Source organism: Maylandia zebra, linkage group LG23 (genome assembly GCF_041146795.1).
Source record: "Maylandia zebra isolate NMK-2024a linkage group LG23, Mzebra_GT3a, whole genome shotgun sequence".
Lineage (NCBI taxonomy): Eukaryota > Metazoa > Chordata > Actinopteri > Cichliformes > Cichlidae > Maylandia > Maylandia zebra.
In genome coordinates, this window is record NC_135188.1 from 415351 (window position 1) to 442152 (window position 26802).

At 40.2% G+C, this 26802-nt stretch overlaps 1 protein-coding gene across 1 annotated transcript; it reads right to left on the reverse strand.

The window, feature by feature from the left end:
• Positions 1–1108: 1108 nt before the first annotated feature.
• Positions 1109–26802, reverse strand: LOC143414968 (choline transporter-like protein 5-B). Its single transcript, XM_076880094.1, has 22 exons — positions 26799–26802; positions 26228–26276; positions 19871–19944; positions 17782–17866; positions 17416–17500; positions 17169–17282; positions 15004–15064; positions 14779–14902; positions 12937–13020; positions 11427–11539; positions 11019–11150; positions 10309–10408; positions 10131–10223; positions 8750–8837; positions 8031–8293; positions 7829–7923; positions 7623–7726; positions 7434–7507; positions 6883–6953; positions 6360–6448; positions 1786–1870; positions 1109–1541 (listed from the first exon to the last, which is right to left on the reverse strand). Exons 1-22 carry the CDS (start codon positions 26800–26802, stop codon positions 1426–1428), a joined length of 2103 nt encoding a protein of 700 aa, XP_076736209.1. The 3' UTR covers positions 1109–1425.

A 26802-nucleotide genomic window follows, 5' to 3' on the forward strand; every position in this document is an offset into this window, starting at 1 on the left:
CTTTGGTGTTAACCTTTATTCTTTCTCCTTCCTGCTACTTCCTTCTGTTCTTCTTGTGGAGGATCTTCCTCAGTGTTTTGCTCATGCGGTAGGGCCGGGCTGGAGCGCCGTCGTTCACCTCCAGGTCCCACACTACGAGGCAGCAGCAGCATGTTAAAAACCAATGGCGAGAGAATCATGCAGCACATCAAAATTTAACCTGTGATCACCTCGATTGTAAAAAATGAACGCCTCTGGAAATGCACGGGTCAGTAGTTCAACCATTTATGTTTATTCGAAAACAAAGATTCACATTTTCATTGGATTCGTTGATAAAAAAATTCTCCTATACAAAAAGAACACTGAATAACCTCCAGACAGATGTGTGTATTATACTTAGTATTAAAACAGCACAACATCTGAACCATCCAATAAAAAAATTTACCAAAAATGGCTTTGACATCCTTTTATAAACTGTATCGCAAAGGTTCCTGGTGTTAGGTCTAAAACAGAATAAGAGGAACATTTTTTTTTTTTTTTTTTTTCACATCTAGGCACATAAACTAGTGGCTGCATTCAAAAGTTTCCTGAAAACGCTCAGGCTCGGTTCACATCTTTTTTCTTTAAGCATAAACCATTAAATGTCTTTTGAAGTCTTGACCTCCAACAAAGCCTCTGTCTGGTTTACAGTACATCTATGAGCATAATGAAAACTTTAATGTGACGCTGATTTAACATGAGAGAAACCTGTTTTGCTAAGTGCAGAGTTCACACCATTTTTGGATCTGTGTGCTTGTGTTAGTATAAATATAGTGGTTATAAAACCAATGGTAAACACCAACAGCCAGCAAAGTAATCATGCTACACAGAAGAAAGAAATCACATGGTTCGTTTCCTGTATGTGAAAGTGCATACAAAACATGATTTTACATTAGAAGACCAAAGTGCGACAAGAGGGTGCCCCATAAGTCCACCACTTTTTCCGTGGTGATGCCTTATGTCAAAGTGGCATCTGTACATTGTTTACGGTCCTCGTGTTTGTTTGGGTTAAAAAAAAGAAAGAAAAGCTTGTCTCGTTTTTAGTTTTCAGCCTGTGCATCCATCCTGCGAGTTGACGTGTACCCTCTCGGTAAGGCAGAGGTCAGCAGAGAATACAGACGAGAAAATGACAAAGAAACACAAAAGTGTAGCAGAAAAAAGGCAAGTATCTGAGTTGGCTCGAGAGAGGAAGTGAACAGTTATCTTAGTCCCCTATGCCTTTTCTGCGAGGACCCGAAGTAACAGCATGTCCTTTCATGCACAGGTCATCCCTGACAGGCTGGGCGGGGTGCATCCAGTTTCAATGTTTAGCCCTACAGTACTTGCTCTCGAGCGTCCAGACCCCCACGCACACGTCAGATATGGAGAAGCGAGTCAGAGAGCCAAGAGTTTAGTAAAATGCATCACTCAGGAAGCAGCGCAAGTTTTGGCACCCTCCTCTCCTTTGCGCAGGATCTTGTGCAGGCCAGGAGACATGTAGTAGGGCCTGGAGGAAGAACCATCATTCCTCTCCAGGTCTTCACCTGAGGCCAGGTCCCCGCAAAGGAACAGGAGGAGCAGGACGAGCAAACAGCACACAGAGCGGCAGCCACAAAGAGAAAGGAAAGCAGAGACTCAGCAGAGATGATAAACAAGAAGATATGCAAGACAGCGATTATTTCAAGTTATTAAAAGGAAGAAAGAGTCACACAAAGCTGCTGACATTCGATTTTTAACCACAGCAGAAGTGCTTCTGCACCGTAACTAAACATGAAACAGCATACTCACAAAAGCACAGGAACAATGTGTCCACACACATAGCATAGACGTTAAAAAAGCCATGTGCGATCATGTAGGATCCAAATATCACCGTCTGAAAGAGTTAACAGGTGAAAGTCTTACACTTTTAACTGTAGTCTTGTGTTCCAGCTTTATTGTGCACACTGCATTGCAACAAACGGCAAAAACATTATGAAGAATATAAATCGCTGAGTCATAAATCCTGGAGCAAATTAATTAGCTTGTGCAGCACTGTAAAAACTGCAACTGTGTAAAGCTGTGAAGCTTTCCAGAACAACTCTGAATAAATATGTAATTACCAAGAGTTAAATATTTATTATTGAATATTTGCCAAAATAATGGTTCGACTATATTTAAACAAAACACAAGTAGAGGAGCGCTGCTTAGAAGCACTGGTTGAGTCTGAACATAAGAAGTGATTTTTCCACCGTACCAAGGAAACAAAGTACAACAAAGAATATAGATTGCATCATTTTTTTGTGCTCTGTGTAAAAGACCAAGTCAGAATAAATATATATTTCGTGACTGTGCCTCTGTAAAGAGAATTTTAAATCAAATAATCACGATGTGACTAAAGTCCAGACTTTCAGCTTTAACATTATTTTTATAGTAGTCACTCATTTTCACTTTAAACTAGACAAACTAACATAACTTAATAATAGGGGTGCAACGATACACAAAATTCACGGTTCGATATTTTTTCGATACAAAAAAATGTTCATGCCTTTTTAATTTGTCATTCATTAAAATTATAAATATATATTTTAACTCAAACGTACAGTTTTTAAATTTAATGTTGCTGAAACAACAAAGGGATAAAATAATAAATTATCTGATGGAGAAATCACTAATCTTTGGAAAAGAGAGTTTATTACAGAGAAATGGCTCTTTCCAAAATAAAAGCTATACTATACGCTTCTTCTGGGCTATATTCTCAGCAGGATATTAAACATATCAGGTCCCCATAAGGAGAATCCTGTGCTAACGGCTGTCTAAATGACTCGGCTAAAGTTTGTAGCTGCTTGTTGTTTTTGTCTGCTTCCACTTGTCTTTGCACTAGGATGCTGTCGGAGTAAATGTGCAGTCATATTCGTTGTGTTCCCACTAGTGCTGTCAGCGTTAATCTGAAATGACATTAACGCCACAACACGGCAAATCTCCGTTAAAGAGCTACCACGGATCGCCCCGTGCATGGGGCTGGACGGCCAACACGTTAACGAGCTAACTGCGCTAACGCACTAGTTCCCACCAATGTAATTAAGCATTGCATGGCACATCCGACATACTGTTTTACTTCAGTCCATGACGCGCTTACCTTCAGGGTCATACGTCACATGAAAACCAAAATAGTTCCAAAGGCCAGATCTGAATGAGGGTGGGGGAGGTTCAATTTGCCATGTTGCAACGAGCTTAGCTTCTGTCTTGCTAGCTTGCGCTGTGCTCAGTGGATCTGCGCTCGACAGTGCAGCCTAGGCAGAGTAGTCGAGCGCAGATTCACTGAGCGCTCAACACAGACAGCATCGTCAGAAGACAAATTGATCAAATAAATTAAAAATTTTGTATTGTTCGATACATATGCGTACCGAACATGGGTCATTCTTACTATTCGGTGCCATTTGAGTCCTAATGACATAATATGGTATATTTAGTGTAAAACTTGTCTAATGCTTATTTCTAAACCATTTTCTCGTATGTTTAACCCCCCTCTACCATAGAACACATTGATATATACACAGGATAAATACATTAAAAGTAAATTACTTTTATTTTAGCACAAGTCACTAAAGTACTATGTCCCCAGTCATGCTTGCTCGACTTCAGTTACAAATATAACTTAAAAAAAAAAAAATCTAGATTTTTCATCATTTCTGGATTGGCTTATTTCTAATGTTCCTCATCAAATGTTCTTTTTTATTATTAATGCATGTTTAATACTTAAAATCTTTAAAAAATGTTGTGTCCCTGAATCAACTGTCACCCCTGTTACTCTGATAAGAATTCCATAGAACACATCACCTGATTATTCTTTTAGTCACATGACACTCCCGATGTAACATATTTTGGAGGGAAAACTTTCAAGAAGAAGACGAGTAAGTACCACTCTTTAATCAACCCTTTTTTCAATGTTTTAGCAAGATTTTGTAATGTGGCAAAGCATAACACGTCCAACCTGTTACGCTTATTAATAGTGGAAACAATTTTTTTTGTAATTTTTATAATATGGCTAATAAACATGTTAAAAATGGTTCTTAGTGGTCACCATGTACTAGCTTGTTGTTCATCATACTAGTAGTAATGGCTAAGTTTAGCATAAAATCTCCCCCCTGTTACCGTCACCCCTGTTATTGCTATGCACTGTAACAGGGGGGACACATGGTAACAGGGGGGACGTAAGATGATAGAAGTTTAGTGTTTAGAGTTATTTATACAAGTGTGTATTGGTAATTATTATTAACCTGTATATATATATACTTTTAGAAAATTTTGAATAGTATACATTTTTCAGGGAATGGCACCAATGTCTGCTGCGGAGAAGCAGCGGCGCTACCGAGCACGTCGTGATGCTGACCCTGAGAGAAGACAGATATATCTCAATAAAGAGAAAGAGAAGTGGAGAAAGGACAGAGAGGAAGGGAAAAAAAAGAAAGTGGCAGATCTCAGTGAACGACAGAAGAGAGCACAGAGAAAGCAGTGGCGAGAAAGGAAAAGAAAGCAGAGGGCTAGTGCCAAAGGCAGGACAGAATTTGAGGCTATGAATACTCCTCCCCTAAGTCCAGAATATTCCCTAGAGCCAGAAAATGCCCCGCAACCAGGACCCTCAAGGTTAGAAGAAGATGATGTTGAGAGGAAAGTAAAAGAAATTATTGATGGACCGACACTTGTGCCTGTCAAAGGAACCATGAAAATCCACCAAGTACTCAGTTTCTCTCCAGGAACAATAAAATACAGGGACATAACCTGCCTTTGCCAGGCAGACAAAGGTGTACTGGACTGTGAATGCTATGGCCTGAAGGAGATAAGCCTTAGTCAAGAGGCAAGTCCACATTGCACTGAGGGACCAACCCGGCCTGAGAACATCACAAAAGATCATATTGGTCAGTGGTGCATTATCAACTACGATGGTGAACCCTACCCAGGAATCATTCTGGAGGTTGAAGAGGATGTTAAAGTGAAATGCATGCACAAGAACGGGACCAACAAGTTCCACTGGCCAAGTCCACGTGAGGACATAACCTGGTATAGGGATGACCAGGTTGTGTGTCTGATGAAAGAACCAACATTAATAAGAACATTAATTAATAAATTTTAAAAATTATAAATTAAGAACATTAATAAATTAATAAGAGGTCAGTTCAGCTGGAGAGGAAAGTGTGGGATTTCCTTGAAAAAAAACTGGAGTTGCTGGTCTGTTGCATAGGTAAAATGTGTGAGAAAAATGTTCATTATGTTGGGTGTACAGTGAAAATTTGCTTGTTTAATGTGGACATGTATCTACCTGTGTTGGTTGGACGGGCATGGTGAAGGTGTTCAAAGTTTCTTTAAGGTGGTATTTTTTGTCACTGATGTTATGTCCACCCTGTTACCTCCTGTCCACCCTGTTTCTCCTCTGTCCACCCTGTTACCTGTGTGTTTCTTTTGTTAATTAAATCAAATCAACAAACATAATGCATGTCTCTTTGGTTATTGGGAGGGAATGAATCAGCAAAATTAAGTTACTTAAAAATGGAGCCAATTTTTTTTTTATATTCCCTTTGAATCTAAAAACAATCTTTTGAAATTACACTGTGTCTTAAAACTGAACCTGTCTTCTTTCAATATAATGCTTGTTTAAAATACTTCCTTGAAATTTCCTTGCAGATTTTAAAAAGGGACATTGTAGCTTTTAGAAAATGTAAATATTACTATAACTGTGTATTCAAAACAGTTATTAATAGAAAATTGAATGTCCTGTAACAGGGTGGACATTTGGCACGTCATGGGTAAAGACTTTGATTTTAAAAAATATTATAATATAATATCCTTAGCTGGACCAATACATTTTTCTTATAGGTTGAAAATCCCTCTTTTAGATGAAATGTTAAAATAATTCAAAATTTTGTATTTTTTGATGAAGAGTGATCACACTGAAAGGGCACCGAATAGTAGGAATGACCCACATAAAAGCACTGTATCGAACGGTTCAATATCGATATGAGTATCGTTGCACCCCTAGTTAATAACATTGTTGCTGTTTTTTTCAACCATGGAAATAATTCTGCCAGCAGTGAACTCTGATAGATTTATTTGTATATGATCCAGGGTTACTGAGGCCATTAAACTGCCTGCTAGTAAGTAGTTGAATTACTTGTGAGCCTCTGAAAATTGGGTACTATGTACCTAAATAAGATAAAACAAACAACAAACACATTTTTGTTAAACCCCATGAATAAAGGTAAAACTTTACATTTCAATCACATATTGATTGTTTGATTTTTTGACAGAAAAAGTCTGTCATTGTCCAAATACTAACTATATTCATCACAGTATAATCATATTCTCATTGTAGATTTTTAATTCCTTACCAATAGAGGGACCCAAATGTAATTTAGTGATGGCACCTCCTCTTGAAAAAACGGTATTTTACGCGAGAAGAAGAAAAATGCAAGAATGCCTGAAAAAAAAAAAAATCTGATTTAGTAACAAGCAAATATATATTTTCTTACATCATTTGAAATAAACAAAAATTGTCAAATCCTCATCGGCTTTAAAGCAGATTAAACACGAGTGGGTGGAACTTGAAACAAGGGTCTCATGATATACTGAAGGTTTACAATAAAGGACCTGCAGATATAAAAAGCTGCTGAAACAAAACAAGTGGTTAGGCCACGCAATAAGTCCTTTCAAACACTGCAAGTATAAATTAGAGTAACTTCTAGAATCAAGGTTTACGTTTAATATATAAGCTCTTATAAAATGAAGTAAAATCAAGGTCCTCCAAATTCATGTCAGCCACCTACTGGGATGTAAGTGTCAACTTATAATGATGCAAATTAAATAAGTAAATAAAGAGCTTATTGCATGCATCCAAATAAAAGATAAACTCACCAACACTTCCTGAAATAAGCAGTTTTCCCAAGAACAGCAGAAAGTCGGTCACCTTGTCCAGGACGGCCACCCTGCCGGGAGGAAGACAACGTGAGTAAATGGACTGGTTCCTATTATAGTGCCTCTCACCTCCAGCTGAGCACCCTCATTCACCCAACATTTACATTCATACTCCAATGGACACATCAGAGAGCAACTTGTATCTTGCCCAAGGATATTTGGCATGCACACGGGAGCAGCCAGGGATCGAACTACCAACCTTCCAATTAGATGACCTGCTCTACCTCCTGAGTTACAGCCAACCTCAAGTTGAGGTAGAAGAGAAACACAAACAGCAGAGATACAAACTCCCGTGCATTACGTCAACTGAAACTGCCCCATTATTTCACAAACATGATGACAGTAAATATACTTCTTTGTTTTTTTGCCTGTATCTGTTACGTTCTGGCATTTTTTATGGTAAAGAAGAAGCTTTACCACCTCAGCAGCATCTGTACTCTGCTGAGGGTTTTTTTAGCCATGTGGCTCTAAAACATTTAACTGGGACTTACCGAACAACATTCCTCATTAAGAGGAAGAAAGCGTCCTTGGAGGAGGTGCAGAAGTTCTTCCCATATATTGCCATCTGTTGGTGAGAAGCAGTGAGTGCTGGGTTGCGGGTAGTTAAGCACCGAAGCTGGACCAATTAACAGCTGCTAACAGATGTCTGCAATAAATGAGTGTTACTAGAAATTACTCACCATAATGAATGCGTTTCTGTTTAGAAACTTGATAAAATGTTCCAGGCACCAGAAGCAGCATTTGAGGCAGCAGAGCAAGAATCGAGCGCAGGCATTTTGAGAAACTGGATAAAAATCAGGAATATAAATAAATATCATCAACAAAAAGTCATTTGAAACAATCAGTAATAAATTAGTAAGAGGCCTCGAAGGGTTTCCAAGCTTGCCTTTCAGTTTGTGATCCAGGTACTCGAGAACAATTCGGATCATCTGCACCACAGAAAGGATTAGCGACCCAAAGGCCAGAGAACCTGTGTGATAACTGTGCCACAAGAATGGAGAATATTAAATGAAAACATTTTCCTCACGTTCTTACTTTCACGTTTCAGCGTCTTAGTGGATTTGCGCTTGTTTTGGGACTGTACTCACCGTATAGCTCTGCTAAAGGAGGAGTAGAGGGGGCAGGCAGGGATGTCTTTTGGCTTCTTCAGGGCCCAGTAGTAGGAAGCGAAGGCCCCGGCCAGGGTGCACTGGCCCAGGGCGATGGTAAAGTTGACCAGCCAGAGGAACACAAAGAGGTTACACAGATGGAAAACTAAGATGTAGCGATGGTACAGACTCTCCCCACCGTAGAAGGCGAACATACACTGTGACCCGGGGCACACCTTGGTAATGTTGGTCTTACTGAAGGTCTGAAATAAAGCAGCAGATTAGATCTTGATGCGCTGTCAGATAGAAATAACAGGATTCTGTTTGTCACCATAATCAAGATACTTTTCTCTTCTTGTCTTTCCTGCCTCTACCTTGAATATAAATTATTTCCACATGAATAGCTTTAAGGGAATCCTTGAATATTCATCTGTTTACATGCTCAAATTACTTGTTGGCTGATAAATAACATCTGTCAGATAAATGTTTGTTGCTGCCAGCCACTAATTGAACTCGATTTACACCGGAACATCTAATGTATTTACATTAAGACATTTTATTAATTAGACATAAAGCAGCTATTACACCTAATTTGACTAATTACACTTTACTGCTGAGAACGAATCCGATCAAGAGATGTTTTTCATGCCAAGTGATGGAGAAATTACACGGTAACTAAACATTTTCAGTAATAAACTGTAAGGGAGCATAGGGCTAACCTGTGGATTGCATGTGAGGTTTGCATACATGCATTTATCATCAGCAGGTGTGACCTTGTAGACTGCGTTACCCGATGATGCTAAGAAGCTGAGGGTAAACTAGTTAAAGAAAAATTCAACACTCAAGAATCAGTGAGTTAAAGAACATGTAGTTGGACTTCCTTGACTGCTTCACTTACTTGTTACAGACTCACGGGCCATTTCATTAGGTACACCTGTTCGACTGATTGTTCACACAAATATCTAATCAGCAAATCACAAAGAAGCAACTAAGTGCTGAACATCTCTGGGTGAAAATGCTGATGTCAAAGGTCATAGGAGAAAGGCCAGACTGCTTCGATCTGATAGGAAGGGAAGAGTAACATAAACAACCACAATCATTCTTATCAAGGTACGCAGATCAGCATCTCCGAACGCACAAGATATCGAAACTTGAAACAGACGGCCAAAACAGACGCTACTCCTGTAAGCTAAAAAACACTGATGCAGCATAAGTTCACCAAAATTGGACAACAGAAGATTAAAAAAATGTTCCCTGGTCTGATGAGTTTCAGCTGGGAAAATTGGATGGTACAGTCAGAATTTAGCATAAACAATATGAATGATGGCATGGACGTTCTTGCCTTAATTCACTGGTTCAGGATGGTGATGGTGGTGTAATCGTGTGGAGGATACTTTCGGCTGTTTAGCAACAACCACTTCCATCATCATGTCAAAAAATAATCTCAAATTAGTTTCCTGAACATGACAATGAGTTCAGTATACTCAAACAGCCTCCACGGTTACCAGATCTATCCAACACAGCACCCGTGGGACGTGGTAGAACGGGACCTTTGCATCCTAGACGTGCAGCCGACAAATGCGCAACAACTGTGTAATGCTGTCGGGACAACATGGACCAAAATTAATATTTTCAGCACCTTGTTGATGCCATTAAGAACTGAGGCAGTTATGAAAGTAACAGAGAGTCCAACCTTGTGATAACAAGGTGTACCTAGCAAAGTCACCTGTGAGCATATGCAACAACCAATCCATGCAGAGGTCTGACTTACCTGTGCCTGGTTCTAGAAGACTTTTTCCTCTCCACTGTTGCTGAATGCACGCTCAAAGGGAACTACTAGCTTTCTCTCTAATACTGTAGTCTTTACTTTACTATTTCAAGTGTCTTGAGATAAATTATGCTGTGGCACAACATCAAAAAACCTGAATTTAACCTGTTTAATCTAACAGCTTTACTGATATTACACATTATCCTGTGGATGATTCTAATTAACATGCTGCAATTCGTCTGTAGTAAAAAACAGATTGCTTCAAGGCAGCTCAACTCCTTTAATTCTCTACACGAAACTCTGCTTCAGTTTGTCAGTATTTGGAAGGATACACTGCTGTGACAGCCCAATAAGCGATGCAGATGGCCAGAAGGAAAAAGGTGATGACAGGGTAGAAGAGGGTGGACATGATGTAGCCGATTGCCCTGAAAAACCCCCAAGAAAAACATTAAATTCATGAAAAAGAGCAAAACGCACTGTTTAATTATCAGAAGCAGGATCCATACTCACTTGCTTCCCTCCTTCAGTAATGCAATAGCGATGCGCAGCCTCGACCTCAGAAATATCAGCATTATCACAATGACGGCTTCAGTCACAGAGAGCAAGATCACTGCAAAATAAAGGTCGAGTCAACAGCAGCGTAACAAATATGCTTTTAGATATTCAGAAAGTGCTCGCTCAAAATGAGCACATGAGTCATGGCTAAAAAGCGCTGGTTAGATCACAGCGGCCTTGAATACTAATTTCTGATCAGGTCATCTGTGAGTCCAAGTCAGTTTGTGCCAGATGTAAAGCAGTTCCCTCTGGGTGCTGACAGTGAGTGACCTTGACCTTTGATCATCCAAATCTAATCAGTTCAAACGAGTTCAAACGGACATCTGTGCCAAATTTAAATAAATTCCCACAAGGAGGTCAAGAGACTTCCTTTCCACAAGAACAGGATGTCTGTAAGTACAGAACAACATACCAACCTGACACGACAGCAAAGGTTGGGATTACACGCATAAAAGATTGAAACAGTCCCAGTGCAAGCATCTAAATCAAAAATATTTGCTATAATCACAGTTTTGAAAAGCTCACCAAGACAAACAATGTCACAATTTCTGTTTGGTTTGTGAGGAATTAACAGCAGTAATACATACAACCAGGAAACTGCCGTGCACGTAAAGCAGAAACCAGCGTTACAGTAAGTGCTGCTTTGCTAGTGGATGACAACTTACTGAAGATGAGCCACGTCTGGCTTTGCTGAAGATAAATGCTGAAGTCTGTGTGGAAGCCAAGGTCAGTGATGGTGACATTGGAGCCTGGCTTCCTGCTCAGGTTGCTGTATTCCCAGTAACAGTGCCAAATGCCTGAGAGAGAATGAAAGAGTGAAGATGATCTACTAGCCATGACTGCTCACAGCACATCTGGTGGGAAAGGCTCAGGTAAAAGAATTTCTTTCAACGTCTGTGAAGGTTCTCAGTCATCCAGGTCATCGTAGTCTAAGGAGCTTGGAAAGAAAAGCGTCTGGACCTCTTTAAGTTGCTTGAAAACGTTTCACCTTCAGTTCATTCACTTCATTGTTTTTTACACTTGGACTAAATACACAGCAAGCCACATGACTACAAGTGTTTCTGCATCCTCACCGTATCCCACTGCAACGATGACACCAAAGATGACGAGCCACAGTAGCACACCAGCAGTGTAGCGCAGCAGCAAGATGAAGAGCAGACTGACCACCATGGTTATCACCAGACCTCTGCAACACCACAAACAAAACAAAAAACAATATCAAGTCTTTGAAAACGCTCCGTGTCCACACCAGTGTTTTCAGTCGTTTTCAGAGTTGTGCGTCCACATTGAAGCGGCTGAAAATGCTTACGCTCTAGTCCTACGCATTCAATTCAATTCAATTTTATTTACATAGCAGTCGCCTCAAGGCGCTTTGCGCATGCGTGAAATGCAAGAAGATTCGGATTTCTGTCTGCCGCTTATTTACTTTCGGGCTCTTTGAAATGTCGCGGCAAAATGAGCTGGAGTTGTTGCTGCGAGTAACACAAAAGTACAAAGTTGCAAAAGCGAGTGAGAATTAAAGAATTTGAAGAAAAGCTGGAGCATTTACAAACTGATATTAATCTTTAACAGGGCTGTCAAAACTGAGAGCAAACAAAACAACCACTGCCCTCTGCTATCGTAGTTTAATGGGTCACATGACTGCATCACATGACTAAAATGTGTCATCGTTTTCGAAAAGGCTCCTGGTTCGCTGTCACACTGGGACGGGAAAACGGTGTTTTCAAATGTATCCGCTTTGGAGAGCGTTTTCAAAACGCTGCGTTTGCCTTGAACGAAAACGGCGTCTCAGCGTGGACGGGAGGACAAAACGGGGAGAAAAAGATGCGCTTTCAAACAAAAACGTATTAGTGTGGACGAAGCCTTAGTTAAAAGCATCTCAGAGCCTCGATTTCATCTTTGGTGTCAAGTGTTGTGACTGCAATGTGTTTGTGACGCTGCTGTTTAGAAACTAATCTCAGGCAGTAGTCCTGAAAACAGTCAAACTGCTGTTACAATCAGTGTCTCCAGGACCAACAAGCTCTGAAAACAGGAATAAAACATCCCTGAGTTGTTTGGGTGTTCTGACCAGCATGAAGCATGTTGGTGCATTATGATTTAGCTTTGCTGCCTCTGGCTCTGGACAGTTTCAAGAATTCTCTGTCATATCACAGCAAATCCACCGATCCGGTCAAAAATGTCAGGAAGCTGATGTGAGACTGGTGAACAAATGTGCAAAACACGTATGAGAAATAACCTCTGCTACAGGTGACACAACAAATGTCTGAGGCCTGGATGTACGTCATACAACAGAATATAAGATCTATCAGTTTCTATTTGTTAAAGGATTTATATTATTAAAGTATATCCACCGTTTTTAGTGGATCACAAGTTTGGTTGTTCTAATAACAAACCAAACAACTTCCTCTTTAAACATGACTGCAAATAATAGTTGACACTGGATTGATGGGTTAAAAGATCACAAACAGCAGGAGCATCTTCATCAAAGTAATAATGTGAACACTTTCATCATCTCATCAATGAATCAGAGATTTTTCTCTTCATATGAATTTAATCACTAAAATGAGGAAAGGCCATTCTTACACGAGGATCCAGATCCAGGAGTTTGCATAATCTTCGAAGATCTTCATGCCGACTTCTTTGGCATTCAGCAGACTGGCGATACCTCTGTGGTTCAGTAAAAAGGTGAAATGGAAAAAATAGGAGGAAGAGGAGTAGACAGAAAGTGATTAAACAGCACAGGGATGCACTTTGGTGGATTTAGGCTAATGCCGCTTAGTTCACAAGGATTTCTCAAAAACGTTTTGACAGCCGATTGATCTCTACTGCTTTCATCATGGAACAGAGACAGCTATAGCTCTAAAATGCTTTCGATAATGTCAGTTGTAAGAGCTGCTCAAGTTCCATATCAAAGAGCCACAAAACAAGTAGAGTTACAGAAGCAGTACTGGCAGCTATTACAGCAGGGTGGGAAATAGTATAGAAGTGAATATCATTCAGACGAGCACTTTGTGGTAAAGCAAATAGTAATGGATGTGTTAGATCAGGAGCCACATTTTCATCTCCACAGTAATAACATAAATGCTTCAGATAGTAAACGTCACAGACTCAGTATTATCTTTCTATCTGAAGATGTTCTGGTTTAAAACCCACACAGAGTTTTTGTTGAATATCAGAATTCAAACAGAACAGGAATCAGAAATTTTGCACCGGTAGGTGTGGATGTGAGTTTGTTTCTCGGTGTTAGCGTGTCCAGGGCATACCACACCAGTGTAAGCTGGGATAGACCTCAGGTCCCCGTCACTCTAACTCAGATAAGCACAAAAGAAGATGCCTGTTTATTTCACAGGAAAGCTCGCCTTCTGGGTTCATTAAATAGCTCCACTTGTCATTAAACACTTGGAGAGTATTTAAACTACAAAACTGGCAGCAAAGTCAGAATATGATTACTGAAAAGTTTAATGTAGAAGTGACTCAGGTATATCTTGAAATTGGCGAGACATAGAGGGCAAGATAACATTGCTGTGGGACAAACAGGACGCCAGCATCAATTCTAAATCTTATTGTCTAATTAAGGTCACTGTTCAGTGTCCACACATACAAGAGTTTGGATCGCTCCCAAAATCTGCGCCAGGAGAGCAAAACTAATGACCACCAGGGGGCAGCACAGCACTCTCCAATTTACTTCACACAGAAGGTAGAGGCGATGACTTGATGTTTTGAGGTATTAACTTGCCCTATTTTGCATCTAATGCCACAAACAAAAATATAGTTATGTATTCTTATGGATAAACAGCAGGTTAGTCTATATAAAGCAACTGGCTAAAGCAGAAGCAAAGTTAAAAAGCTGAAATAAATCATTTTTAACCCTTTCTACTTTATGTTGGCGGTTACTTGGCTAAAGAAAAAGCATCAAGTTATATTATTCAAGGTAGATTACTGCAGCCATACAAATCATGTATGATCATGATATCAGCTCACTGGTTTAAATACATGATTTTTGAAGTTTGCTGCCTCTGCCCTTTTACATGCTGATAACATATAGATATATACATACATACAAAGCAGCTAAGCTTGTAGAGACCCATAACATTGGCTCAGGCTGTTGAGTTTGTAGGTAAGCTTTATTTTCATGCAATAAGCATGCAGATGACTTTGAATGTGACTGAGCACATTCATGGGCATCAGTAAAATGCCCACTGGTCCTACCCTGTTATTTCTGTCCAGATCTCTCTGGGTGCAGAGTCGGCATCCCTACAGACAGTATAACAGTTTAAAAACACTTTATTCTATAGGGGATTTTTAAAAAGTAGTTTCATTGTTTGTTTTGTTTGCCAAATCGTAATCTGTGATTCTCCTACTGCTAAAAATGAACCCGTTAAACAAGTAGGGCAAAGACTGGTGTTGCAGGGGAGCAGATCTTACTTGGCAGCATCTTTGAGATCGTCGACACTTCTCTTGTTATTTTCACCGTCTTTGAAGATGGTCTGATTGGCTACAGTTAAAATCCCATTTCTTCTAATGAAATCAGGGAAGCACCGCTGAAGGACTGAAACACATTTGTAGATATTTTTGTTGTATTTACCCTCTTGGCAGAACAAACAGTAAGTTATTGAGGCAATGTATTTAGAGTTGCTCGGATTCACTTACAAGGTCTGCTTGGCACAATCATAGACGGGCAGTCTTCATCTCGTATGACTTCTCTGACTGACTGAAAGGGAACAGAAGAGATAATGATTCAAAGAGCTGAAAACAAGTGATTTTCCCTGAGCGTTCACTCCTCGCAGCCTTTATTACAAAGACAGAAAAGAACTTCTTCTCTATTAAACTTTGTGATCTTGTTTTGTTTGAATCTGTCGTGCCTGCTTGAGTATTTAAAAAAATCTTGTATGTTTCTCTTTCAAGTCCTGCAATGAAATGTCCAACTGAAAATGCACCATAAATAAATTCAATTTAAAAATACTTATGCAAGTTACAATAATTATCATTAATCTAAAAAATAAAAACGTATCTAAAGTAAACTAAACACACAACTGACAGATTTTACAGACAGATGTAACAGAGTTTGTCATACTTAGTGATGACGTGGAAAGCGGAAACTATGATTCAATTCAGACAGTCTGAGCTGTAAAGTGCTCCCACACAACACCTCACTTTCATGCACCATAACGCCAGCGTCACTGCCACCGAACTGCTGCCAGCTGACGGAACAGGGCTGTGATAAGCATGAGTGGCTGCTAGCTCACCTCCGCCCATCTCGCGAAGCTCACTCCAAATGTGCTCTTCGTTATTAGAAAGACTAAAACTGATTAAATCGTTTCAAAAATGTTCTAGATAAAAAAGAAAAGGTCCAAAGAGCTCTGAAAAATTTGGAGTAGTTCTGTGTTAAAGTCACGAGTCAAGTGTCAGGCCTAAAAAAATATCTAAGAAATAGGAACAAATATCCAACAAAGTCCTGAAAGGAACTGAGAGATGCACCTGACCATTCCACAGTGTGTCTGTGAAACATAGTGGAGGCTCAGTCATGCTGTGGTGTTGAGGGTCTTGTTCAAATTCTGAACATAGAGAAGTACCATCAGATGGTGATCCTTCATGTAGTGCCATCCGAAAAGTGTCAGATTGACGGCGACTTCATTTTCAGCATGACAATATTCCCAAACAGTAGTGCAGTACAAGCATTCCTGGATATAAAAACACAACGGACCACTGTCAGCCATGGATTGGCCTCCTCAGAGCTCGGACCTCAACAGTATTGAAGCCGTGTGGAATCATCTCGACAGAGAACAGAACAAAAGGCAGCAACATCCAAAGAAGAGCTTTGAATGTCCTTCAAGAATCCTGGAGAACTGTTCCTGAAGACTACTTGAAGAAAGCTTGGGATCAGGTGGTATTTAAGAATAAAGGTGCAGATACCAAATACTGACTTTCAAGCCTGTTAGGCTGCGTTCACACTGCAGGCGAAAGCGCATCAAATCCGATTTTTTTGACCCTATGCGACCCATCTATCCGATCATGGTGTGACAGTGTGAACGGCACAAATCCGATATTTTCAAATCCGATCTGGGTCACTTTCGTATGTGGTACTGAATCCGATACATATCCGATGTTTTAGAAAGCGACTGCTGTTTGATGGTCATGTCGCATTAAATTACGTCACTGACACAAGACAGACGCTAATTATCAGCGCCAGAGAAGCGCCTGAGAAGACATTGCGAACGCTTCCTGGCCATCCAGCGTAGATGTCAGTGAAACTGTTGGGAACGTTGGAGAAACGTGAACATTTTATTTGTTCTGTATAATCTGCAGATTCTGACAGAAATCTGCAGCTATCCTTTGCAGCACCGCTCCTCTAAAGCAGCAATAAGGATCATTATTAGGTTATTTACATTATTATGTAAATAACAAAATAACTTAAAGTAAAAATTGGGAAACGTAAAGTCTGAAGTCTTTATATTAAGGCCATCAGTCAAACAATATTGTTTGGTCTGGGTCTAAACAGAGCGCGTTCACACTAGAGCGCGTTTGCTGTCGCATTTTATTTGTCGTGTGAACACGCAGACAAAAAAAACCGGATTTGATCAAAAGATCGGAATTGAGCATTAAGACCTGCGGTGTGAACGTAGCCTAAGATACTCGTATACACTCTTTTTATATTTATTTTTGCACGTGTCATTAAGTAACTGCACATATTTCCCAGCTAAGTGTCCAATGTATTGTACATGAGCTGGTCTCAAAGCAGCGATGATTTAACACAATCTCACACTTCCATCGAGTTTGCAAAAAAACAAAATGCCCCGTTACCCTCCATCTCTCACCTTACTGCCAATCTCGAAGCCTGGCTTGCAGAATTGCTTGTAATATTCCCAGTTTTTGGTATTCATTGCATCCAGGAGAGTGGCAAATCTGTCAGGGCACTTCGAGACGCAGAGCTGAGGAAGGCAACACATCGTCTTAATGAGAGCGCCCATCAATCTTGCATAATCGTGCGTGGCGAAAAAGTTGGAGAGAGACATCAAGCACTGTACACAGAGCTACAAAACGGGGCTTCGTTCAATCTCCTACCTGGGTTGTAGGGCACTGGAGGTTAATTAAAACTGCAGGATTGGCACATTTCAGCATGTTGAAGTAGAATAATATGGCTTTGTTTCTGTGAAGACAAAAGATGAAGACAAAAAAGGGGAGTCAGATTAGACAGATCCAAAAGTCCATTACTGTGCAATGTTTTATCAGCCAGCATGGAGGTGCTCACACTCACAGTGTGCTGTGCAATAAAACTTGCCAGGATTAATCAAGAATCATCTCAGTGTACTGAATGGTAGACAATGGCTATTGTTCATGTAAAGATAACAACATAATGCTGACAGACAAATTGGACAACATAATTATTCCACTGTAAACAATTTAAGAAGAAGACAGTTTTCCACTCACGCATTGGGGGTGTTCTGCTGGCCACAGAACTGACCGCGGCTGTCTGTTGGATAGACGACCTTCCTGGGGTCACCGTGAATCCAGGCTGAAACGACACCAACAGAGCTTTTCATTTCAGGTGCTTGGATTTTAAAATCTGCACAATCATCCCCCAAATCATACTCAAACTGGTCTACCTGCTGAAGAACATGAGGCCACTGGCCAGCCCATCACCCCAGTTCAGACTGTCTGTTTTCCTAAATGACCAATACTAACATTTTCAGACATCTACTTTACTTTGAATATAACTAAGAAAATGATCTGCTGATAAAAACCAAAAGACACACATTAGCATTCAGATACAGCTGTAACAAAACGAAACCTCTGCACTATATCAATAACATTTGTGCCTAATGCCAAGGTCATGCATGTTAAAAAGCAACCAAAACAATTAAGAATACAAAAATGCTAATTTATTTAAGCAAGGGTATGAATAGTAATTAAGAAGAAACACAACAAAAGACAAAGAAATCAATCCTTTAATTTGTTCTGTTCTTTTTCTCTAGATAGGACGGTGGCAACCCTAAAAATCAATTTTCTGAGCAATGCTTGTGTTTCATTAATTTAGCCAAGCTAAACAACACAGTGTTAAAGCCTTTCACCTTGCCAGTCAATGAGGGACTGTGCTGAATGTGAGGCAGCACAATTAAGATGCTCTACAAGTCACAACAAGGAGGATGAAACTGCAAAGGATGAAGGCAGAAGGCCACATTCTTTAGGTGACTGCAGACATGTTGCGTGCGGAGTCATACACGTCGCTCTTTTTAAAATTATTTGGAAACAGGAAGTCCTTTCCATTTACTGAAACATGAATCAACTGGCAGTAAGCTGGCAAGATAAAGCCCAGTTTAGTGACAGCACTGGGACTTTCCCCAACTTTGTAACATGTGTGTTACACGTGTTACAAAGAGAGAAGAGATGCATTAACGTGCTGGTCAGTGAGTAAAGGAAGAAAGGTCAAATATATCCAACTTCTTCTACTTATCATGAGAAACTCCCATTCTTTGAAATGGGATTCTAGAAATTCTGACCAGGTCAACTAAAAAAAAACAACAAAGTGCTGACAATTGAAGTTTTTTTTGTGGTATATTACTGTCAAACAAAACCTCAGAGCGTAGACGCTGCTACCACAAGGTAAAACACTTCCAAGGTGGAAGACGGTCAAATTTTAGAAAGTCAACAGAACCTTCAGAACTATGCTAATTAAGTGCTGAAGTCATTCCTGGGATATTTTGGTCCTAAAGGTGCTCTACTGGATCGAACACAGTGGACTAATTTTCATTTTCAAGAAACCAGTTTCAGATGATTTGAGCCTTGTGGCATGGCACATAACAATGTAGTTTCATTGTTAGCAGCAGCACTCAGGTTGGTTGTGGCATTTGAAATAATGCTCCGCTGGTACTATGGGTGCCAAAAAAAGATCCTGGTTGAAGCAGTCTGGCCATTTTTCTCTGACCTCTGATATCAACAAGGGACTTTCAGCCAAAGAACTGCTGCTCTCTGGATATTTTCTCTTTTTCTCTAAACGTTAGAGATGGTTGGGTTGCGAAATCCCAGCAATTCAGCAGTTCCTGAAATACTCAGACCAGCATGTCAAACACAAAGTGACTTAAATCACCTTTATTCTCCCTTCTGATGCTCAGTTTAAACTTTAGCAAGTCGTCTTTGTCTGCATCCCTAAATGCATTCAGTTGCTGCCGTATGATTGGCTGACTAGACATTTGCATTAAGGAGCAACTAATGAAGCATCCGGTGAGTGTATATTGAACAGCTTTGGTCAAGCAGTAAAGTTGTTTGATATACTACAAGTGTAGCTGGAGTTTTGACCTCTTCAGACAAAACCTCACAGGCAGAGCACACGATTTGCATTCACCTTTCCTTTTTATACCATCAGCCATATGGTGTGCTTTAAACTACCTGCAAGGACAGGGTATCAAAGAAATTCATTTTTCTGCGCCACAGCCACACATACCTCATCATCGTGTGTACACGTTTGTGTGTCATTAAGAAAGTTTGTGTGATGTAATCACTGGCAACCTGTCAAACTCACCCACAGTACCCAGAGCGATGTATCCAAGGATGACAATGACAAAGATAACACAGCAAACCACATCAGTGCAGCTCCTGGAAACAGAAGAGGGATGTGGGAACAGTGTGTGACGCAGGAATCCAAGATTACGAGTGGAAAACAGTGGAAATCAGTAATATATGCAAATATATTTAGTAAAGTGTCCCCAGGGGGAATATGAAATTAGCTTCACCTCACAGAGAGAAAGAATGCATAGTGTGTGTTGACAATGTAATTGCTATTGTATGGTAACGGAGTTTTAGCTCAGTACTTTACTTCCAGAGACGAGTAAGTGTCATCTGTGTTTTCAGAGAACCTGCAGTGGAGCTCTACTGACTTCCTGATGAGACTCTGAATGCCTCTCAGGGTTAACTGACCCGCAGCCACAGAGACCGTTATTTGAAGTTTCCACTCTCACTTCAGCAGCCTTAGTCTGCTAGTTTAAAACTGCATCTCAGAGTCTTTCTCCCTCTGAGTCTTTATTCACCGTCTCAGTGTTTCCCAAATAACAAGCTTCCTCCCCCCCGCCCCGACTTCCTTTTAAAAAATGCTGTCCATCCAGCCTGTTTTCAGAACCTCTTAGTGCCAGCCTCAGCCATGAATGAAGCAAAGTTTAATCTACCGTGCCCAGCAGTACCATACATGCATAACCTCCCCTTTACACCATATGGTAATGAAATTGACTTGAGACCCTCATCTCCTCTGGATTTCAAAGCCAAGGTCAAAGGAGGCCTAAACTCAGAGAAGTGCAGTGTTTTCCTCTGTGTGCTTCTTTGAACAAGTGAACTGTCCTTGTTTTGTATGCAGCATGGTTACACGGTTGTTTACAGGCACTACTGCTCTTCAGCCTCCAAACACTACTTCACAATTACCAAGCAGGCAGTAAGATGTACGCCACTGATGTACAGACATAATACACAACGTGGAGGAACCCATGGAGACAGGGAGAGTAGCTTAAATAGACAGTAATGTGTTTACAGTGAGTGAAGTAAACTGAATGCATTTTTAAGGAAACAAGCAAAACTATTTAGACTGTATGCTTAGCTCAGACTCTGAGATTTAGACTCTGCTGTTTAATTTAAGCTTGGATTGCAAAGGATTTAGGACTGTTTTCAAGTACAGTAAGTAGATCATTTTTATAGGCCTGCATTAATAACTGCGGTAAAGCTCACAATCTGTCTTAGCAGCGGTGGTAGCTAGCTGAAAACAGAGGGCAGGAAATCTCTTCTGTCCCAGCAAGGCAGCCTATACTCATTGTTTGCGGTTTTAAAACGACTTTATTATCATCTCTTTGATCTGACCTGCACTAAGACTGCAGATAATTGCGAACACAAAACGTGATTTAGCCACTCAAAACCTGGACGTGCTTTTAAAGATGGCTTTACCGTATCTGGTTTCACATCCAAGATCAATACTTTGATTATGGAGTGATAGAAACTGTTACAATTTGTAACAATTTTCTGGCATTTTATAGATGAGACAATGAATTCAGAGAGTGACTTGACTGAGAGATTTATCTGATGATTTAAATAGACACTTGGCACTTGTGAAATATTTTGAGGTGTAAACCATTTTCTGGAAGCACTGCAATTATTTTTTGGAGATAAGAGAGGAACAAAGGCAACTGAAGTGGGCACAGTTCTCCCAAGTGAACACAGCGGCAGTTTTACACTGACAGTGGGTATGCGGTGTACACAGACAACCTGCTACACTACCAGCAAAACAGTTGCTGAGATTGTGCATGTTATTAACAAAGGGAGGCAAGAGAGTATCGTTTCATTTAATTCAAAAAAAGAGCTGTCAGTGTTGCTATGGCAATTATTGAATCCCTCTCTATCCTCCAGCTGGTAAATAAGTTAGCTATCACTCAGTCACACATCCTGTTTGATGAACTGGGAAGATATGAGGGCTGGGAGTCTTAAGCTGAAATCGCTTCATCGTCACACTGACTGTTACTGTAGGTCTGTTGTGATTTTCATTCCCCTCATATGGAAACAACTGCAATTAAAAAAACAAAGAAGGACACAGTGCAAACACAGCGACTCGGCGCTAAAAGAAAGCGACCCTTGAAACGTGCTACGGTCAGTGTTTAAGGGAAGCTGACAAAGTGAGCAGAGTGAAAACAATTCTGCTTCGTTCTCTTATCTCAGGAAAACATAATTAAACAAAATCTATTTGGCTTCCAAACTGGGCTCAATCCCAAGCTTTAGCTCTCTTCAGATGCCTCTTACACATACGTTCACACGAACCAACACTTTTCTCTGCTTGTGGACTCTGTTTGCACGCAGTACTGCTTAGCAAGAAAAAAGTCAGTACTGGAACCTTTGTCAGTGCTACGGGAAACTTGTGTCAGTATTATATTTGCAAGGCTGATACTCTGCAGGAGCCAAGGTGACACAGATGGCAGAAGTGCCACAGAATAGCGTGGGTGCCATTGTGGTGTGAATCTGCCAGACTGTCCCTCCTTTGTAACAGACATTTACAGGAAGGAGGGCAGATCTTCACACAAAAGGGATATTTCACATGGTCATGAGAGCCATTAGGGACAAATTTCCAAGTGAACAGTATTCCTGACAAACATTAGGCCCAGTTCGGGCGAAGAGAAAGAATCGGAAGCAAAGTTTAACGGCACACTTATTGAAGGGGTAATTATAGAAAGGACTACATTAGAGTGGTGGAGATGTGACAATGACTGGATCTTTGACTCTTATAGGCAAATAAAATTAGCACTACAGCAAGCCCACTCCTGTGTAGCTTGCAGAGGACTGCTCAATCAACAGATATGGTTACTTCATTTAGGCTTTGAGCTTACATGAAAACAAGGCGACCACAGAGTTGGTTCTCTTCCAGTTCTCATTAAGAAAAGCCTTTGGGCCACAGAAACATCAAAGTATCCTTGGTGCCTTCACCCACCAGTAGCGGAGAAATGGGCTGGAGAGGGTGGGATAAAGAGGCACAGGAGAACTGGAACATGCCTCCGCAGCAGCGTGCCAGTCTGACGTTGGACATAAAAGAAGTAAAAACCTACATTATCTCTGAAAATGACTAATTCAAGAAAAGCCTACAGTGACACCCTCAAGGAGTTTTGCTTCATTGCAAAATCCCACCTGTCATTGTAATAAAAAAACGTTTTCTTACAATCTAATTTATCAGGTTGAGGAAGGATAAAGATACTACTAATATCAAATCTTTTTCATCAGATTTACAGCCACGTGAAGAAGAAAGTATGGCCTTTTTACATGTTTATGTATCAGGACGTAATAAAAAGAATCTTGTTCTTGCAGGTTATATAATCAAGTAAGTACAACCTCTGATGAATAACAACAAATTACATTTTTATTTACTTAACCCGTAAAGGCCCCCCCCCACACTTTAAAGCGTCTTGCTTTAAAATGACATGCCCAACGTGACCTGACTTTTTCTCTGCAATTACAAACTCTGTGTAAAATATCTTGGTGTCAAAATAAAGCTAGCACTTCATCACAGGTGTAAGCATCACAGCAGATGCCACTGTGTCAAACTAACTGAGGATAAAACAGAAAAATATAAAGGAGTTTTTCCTGGTCTGGTCTTTTATAGCACATGACACCCTTGAAAATGTGCTGCGGCAGATCAAAAAATAATTGTCTTATAACAATATGAATCAACATATGGACAAAGCTTGATGCTGCTGAAATGAAGCAGAGAAAGTTGCTCAGGCTTTATTAGAAACACAGCTTTGCAAAATTTGGCATAATTTGTGAAAGTCAACATTTCTTTGGTATTGAATAGCAGAAATTAGGCTTTCTTGTCAGAGTCACTTTTGGGGGAAAAACAGGTGGTAAAAATGGTAGACTGGTGCGTAATAAGCTAGCGAATAATGCAGAAAATAGAGATTTCTGATGTAAATCTGGTCTCAAAGCACACTGAGTGATAGAGCTATGCAGGAAATAAGACAGCAAAAGTAAGAGGGAATTCATGACAATGTCTTTCAAACATGAAGCATAGTTTTCGTCTTCTTTTGCTGCTGGTTCAGTGAACTCTGGAATGAAAGTGACGAAACTTGCAGTTTCTGAATCTGTCAGATGTCGGCTTTTGTCCGTGCTGTCGGGTAAACGGGGGATGTTTACCTGCTCTTTAATTGTTAGCTGTTTTAGCTGTTTGATGTTGTTGAAATGGTTTTGTGAGCTTTTAGCTGAGATTCTGATGAATAGTTAACAAAAACGCAGAAGCCCTATGTGAAAATTTAAATAGTATATTAAATATCAAATGTCAGTTCACCAGCAAGCGTGACCGCCTCTATAAAAACAGACGTTTTAGAATTTTTCAGGTCTGGATTTTGAAGTTAATATAAACACAATGTCAAGAAGGAAAGTGTCAGCAATGACCTTAAAGTGGCTACTGCTGCTGCCCATTATTTTGGAAGGACATGTCCAAACAATTTCAAGTCTATGATTCTTCCTGTACAATGGAACACATTCAAGACAGTTGCCAGTAATTTCACCTCAACATCAGACTGTGCTCAGAGAAATTGCAACCCACCCCCCCAAAAAACCCCAAGAGCTACATCTCAGACTCTACAAGCATTAGCAGAAGCTTATTAGGAGCTCTTGACAGTACAATTAGAAAAAAGACTGGATAAGTATGGCTTGTTTGGAAGAGCTGCCAGGAGAAAACCTATTCTCTCTACAAAATACATGGCAGTATAGCTTAGGTTTGCTAAGTTGCATCTAAATTACCTATTAGATTTCTGGAACAACGTCTTTTGGACATTTGGCAAAACCCAAACATAACATCTCAGCACTAAAACCAACTATCAGCATGGCGGTTTAGGCTTGTTTTGATTGAGTCAACTTCCACTGTATATCAGAGTATTCTAGAGTCAAAAGTGAAGCTGTCCATCTGTCCAGTGACTAACACTTGGCTGAAACTCGGTCACGTAGCAGGACAATCATACGGTGGCCCTGAGAGGCCAAACCGACTGCAACTTAAGAAAACACCAGCAATAAGAAAAACGCTGCAAAAGCACACAAAACACAACGGAAATAGGAGAAACAGATTTCCAAAAGCACAAGGGAAGTGTTTCTGGGGAGACAATAACCTGACGGACCAGTTGCAGGAACCAAAATATGCTAAGAAATGCGCTGGGAAACACTTAAAAGAAGTGGAGGATCTATTGGCTTTGTGAGGAAAGAAAAGATGAGAGATAAGTGTGTTAGCCTATGAGATTAAAACACACTTACCTAGCATGTTTTGGTTCGTCGGGTTATTGTCTCCCCAGAAACACTTCCCTTGTGCTTTTGGAAATCTGTTTTTCCTTTTTCTGTTTTGTTTTTTACTATTTCCTTTGTGTTTTGTGTGCTTTTGCAGCGTTTTTCTTATTGCTGGTGTTTTCTTAAGTTGCAGTCCGTTTGGCCTCTCAGGGCCACCGTACAATCATCCCAAGCACAACAGAAAATCTGCAACAGAATGACTGAAGAGCAAAGAATCAAGGTGTCACACTGGCCCGGTCAAAGTCCAGACCTCAACCTAACTGAAATGTTATGGCAGGAGCTTAAGAAAGTTGTGCATAAACAAATGCCTTCAAACTGTAAAGAAGAGCAGGTCTAAATGATCCACAATGATGTGAGAAACCGATAAAGTCTGACAAAACAAATACTCCAACTTACTGCTGCTAAAGGTGGTTGTGCAAGCTACTGAATCATAGGGAACACTTATTTTTTCCGCACACATGTAATTTGTCAGACAGTGGCTACTACAGATATAAGCAGTGTCAAGCTCAGTATTTGCTATCACTTTGCTAGCTGAAAAAAGTAAATAAGAGCCTCGGTGCATTGTTGTATAATGCTAACACTTAGTAATGTGGACATTTTGTTACAGCCTGGAGACAGAGTACTCGTTATCATGAAATCTCTTGTGTGTACATCTGTTTCGTGTGTGTCTGGCTGGCTGCTAATGTGTGTCATTGGGTTAACTCGAGCCACCAGCTTGACTTATGGCCATTGATCTGTGTGGTGGAGTGTAGAGATCTGCCAGCACTCAGGCCTCAGTCTTTATTAATGTAGCATGACAAATAATCAATCTGTCAGCCTCAAACAGCAGTGTGCGCCAAGAAAATGATACAGTGAGCAAACTCAATACACATGTAAGAAGTCAGATGTTTGGAAGGTCAGTTCATCAAATAAAAAAATGCATATTACACTAAAAAGTTGTATCGGTGTCTTCTGTTTCCAGTCTTACACAATCCAGGTGAATAAAAATTAGCTTCTTGTTATAAACTATCGAATGAGGGTGATGTTACAATGTCTCAAAGTGTGTCTGTAAATGTATTTTACACAGTAGTCTGAGGATGCTGAGTACCTGTTCTGAACAGGCCCTCTGAAGTTCGGGTCAAACTTGCGAGGTTCACCTATAAGACAAAAAACAGTGCAGACAAATTAGTAACAATACTGTGGAGCGATCAAACGAAGCAGCTATTCATTGACAGAGTTAGCAAACAGTGCACAGAGATAATGCCACAGCAAAACAGACAAAATATTCTTTAAGTCAGATGACCATTTTTATGACGCTTCTGCTTTTGAGCAAAAACGTAGAGCAAAAAGAAACATTACAAGAGCAGGATCATTTTGCTAAAAATCTGTGAAAACACTTTATTACAGCACAGGCGATGAAAATGTTCACCTGCTGTGGCATTCAAACGGTCAGCACCAACTAACTAGGTCATTTCACAGTGCAAGTTTCCTAGCAAATCTGGCAGAGTGGGAGCAGTACAGTAAGGCAGCACTACAGTAAAGGCCAAAACAATATGAACAGGGAAGTATAATAAATCATCTTAACGAGTCTTAATCCTAGCAGCTTATTTGGGTCATACTGAGGCTTCCCCATCTGACCCAACTTGAAACTGAAGCACAGTTGCAGCACTATTTGTCACCCAT